Consider the following 12,407-nt stretch of genomic DNA (forward strand, 5'->3'; position numbering starts at 1 on the left):
CCCCCCTAGATCCGCCTATGCAAATAGACTGATGACACTTGCACACGTTTGAGATTGTGTTTTCACATGTATATATATGTACTCAAAACTCCTGTACTGTCTTTTTTTCAAATTTCATCTTAGCCCCCCTAAAAAAAAGTAGCTCCCTTATCAAAGCCAATGATTTTGTAATAATGAATTCTAATTAAGCATGCACAGGTGTTCATTCTAACAGCTTGAAAGCATTAAAATCAAAACTGAGCAAATCTAAAAGTTCACTTTTCTTAATTTCTAAATATATATCATGATTTAGCTTCAACATTCCATCTTCAAAATACCTTATGGAAGGGTGAGAGAAACACAAAAGTCATCAATCTGTTTTAATAGGCAATTTAATAAATATTTCTGATTTACTGTTTTAGATAAGTGAAGCATCTTTTATCTAATCCTGTGAAGTTGAACTGACAAGTTCTCCTTAAAAAACATTTATTACACTCAACACAGCAAAGATAGAAGCCAATGCAATGTTTATTTATGAGTCTGTTTTCATTTCAAAATGATTTGTTGTTTGTTTGCATTGTGAATTGTAAATTTCTTCATTTCATTCAATAATTGACAGCAAAGAAAATTGTTGTGTTTTTCACTTCATTTTCAATTCAAACTTTCACATTTAGAAAATTTTACATGAATCAATTGTAATATGAAATAATTGCTCATGTTGTTAAAATTGGCTATCTATCATGTCTATTGGTACATATAATTAATATTTATTCAAATTAGATGCAATTTGGTTATGTTTATAAGTATTAAATAACTGAATATGCGGTATTCCCAGCTGCTCAAAATAGAAGGGTGTCCTGCTCATGGTCCTATTACCCTCCCCCCCTGTTTCTGTCTCCCCCCTTTCTGCCTCTTGTCTTCTTAACCAAAACCAGCACCCTTTTGCCCATAGTTCAATCTTGAACACTAGTAACACAGATGATATCAATGGAGGCGATATATTTTGTCTGGACCCCTTCTGGAGGCTGGAGCATCTGAATTCATTTTTTGTTCTGGTTTGTGTTGCTTAATCTTTATTTCTTAGTTTTGTGGACAGTTGCCTTTTGTCTCTTTTTTTTCCTCGTTTTTTTTTTTTTTTGGGGGGGGGGGGGGAGAGATGGTTGAAAGGGGTAGTTGGATATTAGAAATGAATAGTCTGGCCTGATATGAGCTAAATAAATAACTCCAAAAGACACAATGAAAATGAGTATTCTGCAACTCAATATGCAGGAAAACAAAATTAAACTTGCATAGGAACAGACTTAAAATGAATTGTCAATCAACAATAAGTTCTTCCGCCCACCCTCCAATATGTAAATAATCATCCCCGCTTCATAATACCCAATTCTGTTTCATTTCCAAATCTTTGATCTGTGATGTACAGTTTATACACATCTAGTTTTATACTAATTAAAACATATATATATAATGTACTAGAATTGGTGTAATAAATCATCTTTGAAACATTTTTATTGATTTGAGGAAGCAATATAGAAGATGATCTGAGATACAGACCAGAATGAAATCATTCATATAACTCATTGAATAAACATCAAATATCCTCTAATTGATCCGCAGCTTTAAGTATTGTAAAGTATGGACTCATTTACAGCTAAAGTCATCTTTATATTAGAAAAAACTCCAGCATTGCTAAGTATGAACTCAAAATTACAATCTGTAATCTGCTGCTAATCTCGTCTAGATGAGGGAAACTCTAAAGAGTCCTAAACGTAGTTGTCTATACATTGTATGTTTATCGAATTTTGTGGGACTGTCATACAAGTGGAAGGTTTCGCTAGCTTATAATAGATAATACCTGGTTGAATCTAACTTTTTTATATTAGAAAATGCCTGTACCAAGTCAGGATTATGACAGAACTTTGTTATCCGCATATGTTTGATGTTTTTGAGTTTTTGATTTCACCATTTGATTTAAGGGACTTTTCTATTTGAGAATTTCCTTGGAGTTCGGTTAATTTTTGTTATTTTACTTTTTAGGTCTCAAAGTCCAATTTTGGCCAAGAAAAAAATCCCTTTCTATATATACTAAATTTTACAAGGCATGGGAAGGAAACATCTAACAAATATTTTTTAATGTGTGGCCTTATTTATGTTACATTTGTAATTTTTCATGCCTTAGACCCTTATAACTGCACATGTACAAAAATGTATAAAAATAAGTATAAAATTGAGAATGGAAATGGGGAATGTGTCAAAGAGACAACAACCTGACCAAAGAGAAGAGAACAGCCAAAATATCTACAATGCAGTGAGAAAATCATGTTTGTTCTCTTCTATTGCTGACTTTTTAAAAACAAAGAACATATTAACCTGACCAGGTTCAATAACTGGACAAAGAGATGAACTCTTGCATGTTTATGATTTAAAATATTTCAAATTTTCTCCCTCCAGCTACAATTAAATATAAAACCTTTTCAAATTTTGGAATTAAGTTGACTTTAAGCATTTAACATGCACCTGTTTTCTCTTTACATACACACAGTATTATTTCCACATCTTAAGTATTTACAAACCCTCTCTTATGTAAATAAATACTACTAGATCAATATCTTTTCAAAGGAAATAAACATATTAAGTTGGTTTATTTTATATGTAAACACAACAGTGAGGATGATTATATTGGCTTAGGTGCTTGTAAAATCAATCTTATAATATATACATTGTATATTAAATAATTAAAAGTAATTAGCTGATATGTATCCTATACAAATTTAATTATATATTGGGGCTGTCCAAAGGAGAATCATAATAAAATTGAGAATGGAACTTGGCCGATCAATCCATTTGAAAGGGGACATATAGCTGGAACACACACACACACCCCTTTTATCCTTGGTTCGGAACCCCCCATTTTTAAAATGGCTAGATCCGCCCCTGATGGTCCTAAAAGTTATTACTGTTATTAATAACTAATATTGTTAAAAATTTCAATTTATTTACTTGTACAATTTATATAAAATTGAGAATGGAAATGGGGAATGTGTCAAAGAGACAACAACCCGACCATAAAGCAGACAACAGCAGAAGGTCACCAACAGGTCTTCAATGCAGCGAGAAATTCCTGCACCCCGAGGCGTCATTCAGCTGGCCCTTAACAAATATAGATACTTATTCAGTGATAATGAACGCCATACTAAACTCCAAATTGTTCACAAGAAACTAAAATTAGAAATAATACAAGACTAACAATTTAAAGGCCAGAGGCTCCTGACTTGGGACAAAAATGTGGCAGGGTTGTATAAATATGTTTGATTGATTCTTGTTGTCAAAAATATATACATGTACACAGTACAATTCTTTTTTTCTCTCCTTAGTTTATTACAATAGTGTGTTGGTGCCTTAAAACATGTTTAACCTGTCCATAGATATAGGAAGATGTGATGTGAGTGCCAATGAGACAACTCTCCATCCAAATAACAATTTTAAAAAAGTAAACCATTATACATTGTAGGTCAATGTACGGCCTTCACAAATCCTTGCTCACACCGAACAACAAACTATAAAGGGCCCCAAAATTACTAGTGTAAAACCATTCAAACGGGAAAACCAACGGTCTAATCTATATAAAGAAAAAGAGAAACGAGAAAAATGTATAAATTACATAAACAAACGAAAACTACTGTACATGTACATGCATGTATGTGCCTGTACCATGTGTACAAGTCATGGGCCTGAAGTTCAGTGGTTGTCTTTGGTTTAAGTCTCTCATTATGGTCATATTTAGTTTTTTGGTTATTTGTTTTAAATATTATAAATTAGGCTGTTAGTTTTCTCAATTTTGAATTGTTTAATTTGTTCACATCTTGACCTTTTATAGCCAACTTTACCTTGTTTACAATAAGTTTTTAATCTTTTTTGTGAGATCTTTTGTTTTTTTAATCTAATCTGTTCATGCTGTATGGCTGTTAGCCCACCCTTAACAATTTTTTTCTTTAATGTTAAAATTGAGAATGGAAATACATGCCTTTAAGGATTGGATAGGTAGGTACCATAGGATTTTTTTTAGTGTAGACTGCTTTTAAGGTGGGTATGTGTAGGACTGTAGGTCATATTGTAAGAAGGCAACCGACCATGCTAGGGCTGTAAAGCCAGTCGAGGTCGTTAAACGCTTCCATCATCATAAGTTAAAGGCAACGTCAAACAATTTTAATTTTATTTAAGTACCTTAGAAGTTCATTTTTCAACTAATAACCTCAGTGTCAATGACACAATTGATGGCAGTCAATTATGGGCATGATGGTCCTCAAATTTATTACTGTAAAAACTAATATTGTTAAAAATTACAATTTATGTACTTGTACAATTTATATACATATATATGCATGTATCTACATGTAAATGTACCTGTAACCATAAACATGTACAAATGTAGAATAGATTGAGTCCAAAGAAAAGATATTGATATTTTGCAATTGGTGATTATCTCCCCTCACATTGAATAATGTAAATGAAAATGAAAGATATTTTAGGCCAAAAAAAATATATATGTACAAATAAAAAGAGATGTGGTATGATTGCCAATGAGACAACTATCAACAAAAGACCAAAATGACACAAACATTAACAATTATAGGTCACTGTACAGCCTTCAACAATGAGCAAAGCCCATACCGCATATAGTCAGCTATAAAGGGCCATGATAAGACAATGTAAAACAATTCAAGCGAGAAAATGACCATGTCTGTTTCCTGTTTCTGGACCGACCCTGACTCAACCCCCGACCCTTAACTGATCTGCCGTTCCATCTTTAGCTTTGCACCGAAGGAACGGGTTGGTGCCATTGTCACATTGGCATTAATTGGACGAGATTACAAATTCAATGATTCGCTAATAAAATTTACCAATTATAAAATCTGTTAATTAACCCCATGGTGCTGGCGCAGATAAATGACCATGAGTGTGTTAACATGTTCTTGACAAACTGAGCCAGTATCTTAAGAACTCAGTCTACTTAGGGTTATAAATGTGATCATTTCTTGTTTGATTTCCTATCAGTATAACACCTAATAAACATAGCACATGATGCACTAGTCTCGTGGAATTATCAAATCCCGTGGTCAGAATTCTGACCGCAGGATTTAGGCCATACCTGTTGTCAGTGTAGCAATAAATGAACACAACAGGGGTTCAGTTTACGTCGACCCTAGATCTTTTTATTCAAATCCAGGAAAAAACGTTTCTGGTTCGGAAAATGTATTTCTGATCCAATCCAGATCCGTATCTTAGTATGCCCAAACAATCAAAATGGCTGCTCCCAGCACAAATGTGCTTCAATTAAGGTTTAAAAATGACGGAACCGGGAGGATTATTCAATTAAAGCTTCTTTACAGGAATTAAATCATTTTGGGGTACAGGACCCTAACCAAACATGACATTTAACCGACTGCAAACTGACAGGGAGTGGAAAAATTAAAAAAATTAAAAATTAAAAAAAAAACACCTACCGACCCTGATTTATTTGCCTTGGCAGCAGGAAACAGACATATATTTTATTTTGGCCTTACTTTTGTAAGCCTTTTTAGTTGAAAATTTCATAATGATAAAAAATCTCCAATCATGTACATTTGTAAATATATTAATTTTTATCAAAGGGCAGATATTGTATGACACTATAATAGACCATTTAACATTCTTTTTCTGTTACATGATGTAGTTATTGTTCCAATTCAATTTGTGGCATATAACATCAAAGCCTCATTTAGAGGGGGGGCAGAATCTTTTTCGGGACGTCTGGATCAGGTGTTATTAAACTTGGTATTTAGGGATTAATCTTTTCAGGATCTTTTTTCAATGTCTGGAATGTCGAATTTAAATTTCTTTAAAGTTGGAACCTCAGGATCTCATGTTTTGAAGCTCCGACCCCCCACCCCCCCATCCCCCTCATTTTATATTACATGTAGTATTGAAAATTTGTTGCCAAACTACATGTACATGTATAACATGCACAATGTACATGTATGATTTAATGGCACCATCTTTTTACATTTAACTTACGATATTTAATTAACATGATATTAAATATGTTGCAGCACAAGATAGCAAATAATTTGACCAAACAGTGTAGAAAAAATCTGAGGTGGTCCCTAAAATATAAAATATGGAAAATAGTCCCCCAGAAACAATCAAATTTAGGCCAATTTATCAATGCTGATAAATGATGCAACTCTGTACATGTGGTCCTTTGAAACACATGATGACTTGATCTTTGAGAGTGACTGCTAAGAAATGTTCAAGAAAACATGTACTTATGTACTTTAAGATCATTACTTGAGAGGTTCGGAAAGGGACCATCTTCTTACATGAATAGAGCTTACATGTAGGCCGGCACTGTCAAGCTGTTCGGCTGAACTGAAACTGAAAACATATATGAAATTTCTTCGCTAATAAACAAATAAAATATGACAGGCGTCTATTACCAAATGCAAAATGTTATTATTATATGAACATTTATTTTACAAGATGTCAATAAGTGTGACAAGAACATTCATTCTTTTGTCAATGAAGAACCCCTTTTTTATGCGACATGACTCATCCGGTTACACAAAAACATCTAGAAAAAACTTACCGTCTCTGGATTTCGGTTTTTCGCCATTACAGCGGACTTCGGTCGCCATATTCTCCGTGTGAATTCACCTTTGAATGATTAAATTTCATTATAATTCATTTCATTGTAAGAAAATGTTCCATTGTTGTTTGGCGACCTTTTTTTGATTTTCGATTTTCTGTCAATAAATTTCATTCGGAACTCTTCTAGTCTAGTTAAAACCGCGGGAAATTTAACTAGAATTGATAATGAAATATATTGCAATCAATAAAGGCAACAGTAGCTTAAAGCTATAAACACAAAATAAATAAACAAAAGCAGAAGGTCATCAACAGGTCTTCAATGTAGCCAAAAATTCCCGCAACCTTTAATTTTCTATATTGTGTTTTGTATACTGCTATTTTATTTGTGGTCGGTTTTTTTCGGTTCTTGCTATGGCATTTTCAGTTCATGTTGCGTATCCCTTTAATATTGTTGGTCTCTCTTTCGTGACAAAGTGCACACCGCATAGAAGTATAATATATACTGACAGAGTTGCTCTGAAAATTAAGAATTGTTTGCAAGGTTTAATTCAGCTGAATTCTAATATATTTTCCTGAAATCGCAATAATCAATCTCGCATTGCTGTGTATTCTTCAGAAAATCACAATAATAAATGCATGCAATAATTATGAATTTAAATTATCAACGACAAAGTAAACTTTTGGTCATAGAAGTATACAATATGACCGCATGGTTGTTCAATATTTACAGAGGGCACACCATGGGAGTATACATGTATGATAGCATACTCATTACGGAAGGACAATCAGAGAACGCACCATACACTGGAAAACAATATATTGCACAACATGGAGGCACGATAGTGACATAGAGTGCACCCCAAGTAAGTCCGATAGCGATATTAAGTGCATATCATGGAAGTGCTATATAGTGACATAACTGACTGTAAGTCACTGTACATAATAAGTTTAAGTACTATCATTTTTTTCCTGTACGGTGCATGATTGCTTTATTCCGTACATCGTACATTTCTGTAATTGGTATTATATTACCTAGTTATTAACATTTTCAAGTTATTCTTATTGCTATTATACCTAAGTAATTATTTTTTATTCTTGTTTTTTTGTTAATTTTCGATTCATTTCGGAATCCACTGACCTTTTCGGTGACATGTTTGTTAATTTTATAAACTCCATCCAGACTCTCATATATGAGCTTTTATGTGCTGTGCTTAAAAAGAACTGTGATAATGCGTTATGGCATTGGTCACATGGTATTATTTTTTTTTAGAAATTCCTCCAAACCAAAACGCTAAACAAATACGATCTATACATTATGCCTTCATGTTTTTGTTGTAAGTTACTTAGAAGGTGTGATAACAAAGACGATTGAGTTATTTCCCTTTGTTCATAATCCATAGACTGCAATGTTAAAGTACATTTAGGTCTTGGGGTAAACGACAACATGAAATAAATAACCACTTTACAACTCTCCAAGATTTTTACTGTTAATGATTCCAAGGTACCCAGTGCTTGCATCAGAACGTATTCTTTATTTGCATGGCGATGACGAATACCAGGTTTGCATTTTATATCTTTCAAGGTAAATAGTTTTGAAATTCACTCTTGTGGTTGAAAACATTGAAACAAGCATTAATCCATGAAGTAGTCAAGTACGTACCTTGTTTTCTGTACCAACTTTATGATGCACTGGTATTAAAGAGATAATAGACATTTGCGGAAACTAGGTCTACACCTAGGATTACACCTTAGACTTACGATTACAGTTAACAAAAACAAAGGGTCATATCAAAATGAAAAAAAAATAAAAATAAAGATACATAGTAAAATGATTTTCTTTATTATGTAAATAAGTCTTTACGGCGGCAAACGAAGGCAGCGCATATGGTCACAACAGATGTTAATCTCTGTCTTGGATGTTTTCACAAAGTCCCCATAACTTTATAATTTTTTAATTCTCCGATTGCGTGTTCAACCTTAACTCTATAGTGGGTTATCAGCCTATTTAATTTTCTACATTTTCTCTGCATATTCCGGGGTTTTCTAACACTTTGCTGTCTAAAGAATCATTGACACAGTAAAGGAAAACATCCATACTCTGACAACTGATGCACAAGATCTCTACCAAAGTTGCACCAAAACAAATCAGAACTAGATTATCAGTAAAGTTGGGCAAACTATTGGCCCTTCCGGCAGATAAGATCAAGAATATCATGGTCAAGTATGTATTTATGCTAACTTGTTACAATCTTTTGTTATAGATATATGCTATAGCGTCCGACAAATTCTAAATTAAAAAAAACAAACCAGAAACAAACATTATTAAACTACCTGTTTTGCTATAACAATTGAAATTCATATAATGAAGATGGGTTTTTTCTACGCCCCACTTTTTTCCCCACCAAAACAAATCTTTGTGTAACATTTAAAAAAAAATATTTCGCGACTAAACTGCGCTTGCTGATATTTTTGTTATTGTATCGTCTTGAACATGCATGAAATATTTGTCACTGGAAATTTAGCACACAATCAACGTTTCAACTGTTGTATGTTTGTACTTTCTATCCTCTTAGAAAATATGTTTTTATTTTTTTGGGGTTAAAATTGTAGGGAAGAGGTTGCTAAAGTAAAAATATTGGAGACCAGGTTGACAAAAGATCATCTAAGTGTCCCTGGCCCATCAACTGCAAATGACGAAAGGGATAAGATACTTGATTTGATTTATTGAAAGAGAAAACGTAAACAAACTGTTTTCTCGATTGAGATAAAGTTAGATTGTAAAAATTTACCGAAAGGGAAATGAAAAACCACGCACAAAATATTATATATACATGTACATGTAGCTCTTAAACAACAACTTGTTGATTCTTATTCTCCTTAAATAAAAATCTCAGTTGCCAGTCAGATCATTTTATGAAATGATGTTTGTTCATTTTTCCATATAAAGATATATGAAGATGTAGTATCAGCGTCAATGAGACAAATCCCTATCCAAATAACAATTTATAAAAGTAAACCATTATAGGTCATTGTTCGGCCTTCAACATATGCATGCTTTAGAGTGGCATACTTAAACTATAGTTTAACACAACGACCAATATTACAGGGGCAGATCCAGCCATTATAAAAGGGGATGGGTTTCTAACCCAGGACAACAAGGAGAGTGTGTGTTCCAACTACATGTCCCCATTCAAATACATTAATCGACGAAAAAAAGGGGTGTTCCAACCCCCGGCCCGGACCCCCCCCCCCCCCCCCCCCCCCCTTCTGGTCCGCGCCTGTATTAAATATGTTAATTATGGTTACATGTTTTGCTTGAAAACTCAATTCATTATAAAAGAGATAGCATTTGTTTGGAACGACAGTTTGTATTTACACTTTGAGACGACCAAAGTTTAAATGTTACCTGTAAGTGTAATCGTAATACTAATCGTAGGTGTATTCGAGTTTTCGCAAATGTCTAATAGTAACTGCAATTACGATTATCCCAATATGGCGACGGTAAAATCTTTACACTCGTTTTTCTTAAATGTAGCATGTATTTGTCAATAGTTACTCAGCTGCAAGGTTTATCTATACCATTTCATCATATTTGAATCGTAACGGTGCACTGGAATTGTCTAAGCGCTGTGAAAATAGCCGTTGAAAAATTCGGGATGATAATCGTAACTCGGAAAAAAAGATAATCGTAATTATGTATCTAAAAATAAAAAAGATAATCGTAACTGGAAACTGTTTTATTAATATTGACACTAAAAACGTAAATCTGATAGCATATTATGAAATTATGGCGATGAATTATTTACGAAACGTACCAACATCTTATGGCATTTCTTTTTATGCATATATAATTAATAGTTCTTATGAAAACAGCTACATACTAGTATATCATACAATTGGAAGGGTGAACAAGCTTCAAGAAATTTGGAAATGGGAAAACACGAACTTTGTTAATTTACAGAAATTTCCAAACACTAGGTAAGCCACACAATATGTGAATGAGCGATGGAAATTATGATACATGATAATAATTGTCAGGCAACACGCATGTGTCACCTTATATCAGATTTCTGATTAAGACAGTAAACAAAAATTAATTTCTGAAGTAAATAGTAAATATAGTTAATATTGTTTAAATTCATTTATTGCAGGTGGTTATATGTGCTATTTCTGCCCCCCGTGATTTAATTCTAGAACATACCCTATTATGCCATAACGAAGTAGGAAAGACATTTAGTATTCATCAAAAACCGAGGAATTAGTGGCTACAGTTTTCATGTCACTTCGATCATTTTTCATGGATTATATCATAACTTAAAAGCTATGATGAACAAGGGAAAACTTTGAAAAGTGTTTTACAGTGTCATTTCGGAGTCTTTTATAGCTGACTATGCGGTATGGGCTTTGTTCATTGTTGAAGACCGTACGGTGACCTATATTTGTTAATGATGAGTCCTGTCGGTCTCTTGTGGAAAGTTGTCTCATTGGCAAACATACCACTTCTTCTTATTTATATTGGCTACTTCATGACTGTCACTGAAATTTCAGTATCTCAGATATAAACTATAAAAAAATCAAATTTAATTTTGAATTATGATAATATGACATCCTTAAAACATTTAATGCTATAAAATTACATTAGATGTATGTTTCATTATAATACGTTATTCTGATTGGCTAATTGCACATCACATGTTATTCCGTAAGCAGTTGCATGAGACAATAACATTTCACTCATGATGACACGAGGTCCCACAATAAAGTGCACAGGTGAATTTAAAAATTTAACTTCATGAAAATCGTGTTTTTATAATCCTAGCTAAAAAATGTAATTATAAGTATTGAATGCTTCTTTTTGTAACTTTATAGGGTTGTAAAAGCGTTGACCGTGCGTACATTTTTAGAATGAAGCGCTTCCGCACTTCATACAAAATGTACTTCGTTCAACGCTTTTACACCCCAATAAATTTACAAAAAGAAGCATTCAATTCTTAAATAAGATTAGAGAAAGATTGGCCCTACATGGGATTCTTTGTGTATTATGAAATTAAGTAACGTGGAGTTCATTGACAAACATGGATTTGTGTTCTTTTATAGTTTGGCCAAAAGCCCGAAAATCAAGAAATAAAATTGACGTGGCTTTGAATTTTCTTACAAGAAATACTTATTCAAAGAACGACTGCAAAATTGGGAATAATTGAATAACCCATATTCCGCAAAATAAGAAACAAACTTATTAAAAATTCATAAATACTCGGTATATGAAAAATATGCTGCATACATATGCATGGAATATATTGTAGAGAAAAATATTGAAGGTACTAAACAAGGAACATTTTTGTATTTGCATGCTTGCCATATAATTCGTACTTTTCTATTAAATTACATTTTTAACACACAAAATACCATTGAAATGCTGAAAGACACATTTATTATGTTTCAGTTACTATTATCCGATTAAGAAAATTACGATTATCAAAGAAGAAAAATACCATTGAGTTACGATTATCATCCCGAATTTTTCAACGGCTATTTTCACAGCGCTTAGACAATTCCAGTGCACCGTTACGATTCAAATATGATGTAATGGTATAGATAAACCTTGCAGCTGAGTAACTATTGCCAAAAGCATTCTACATGTAAGAAAAATGAGTGTAAAGATTTTACCTATATCTACCGTCGCCATATTGGGATAATCGTAATTGCAGTTACCATTATCTCTTTAATACCAGTGATGATGGAAAAGGACGATAAATCGATGAACCGTGTTAAGAGAGAGAGAGAGAACAATAAAGACACCC

General features: G+C 33.0%; 1 protein-coding gene across 2 annotated transcripts in view; it reads right to left on the bottom strand.

The window, feature by feature from the left end:
* The window catches only part of LOC134695189 (cyclin-dependent kinase 14-like), a 51,718-nt gene extending 44,950 nt beyond the window's left edge, over positions 1 to 6,768 (bottom strand). For both annotated transcript variants that reach the window (XM_063556399.1, XM_063556400.1), the window contains exon 1: positions 6,605 to 6,768. In XM_063556399.1, coding sequence (XP_063412469.1) covers positions 6,605 to 6,653 — 49 coding nt within the window. In that variant the 5' untranslated portion in view covers positions 6,654 to 6,768. The remainder of the gene's footprint in view (positions 1 to 6,604) is intronic.
* Positions 6,769 to 12,407: the final 5,639 nt, after the last annotated feature.

The sequence above is a fragment of the Mytilus trossulus genome, chromosome 13, assembly GCF_036588685.1.
Source record: "Mytilus trossulus isolate FHL-02 chromosome 13, PNRI_Mtr1.1.1.hap1, whole genome shotgun sequence".
Taxonomy (NCBI): Eukaryota; Metazoa; Mollusca; class Bivalvia; order Mytilida; family Mytilidae; genus Mytilus; species Mytilus trossulus.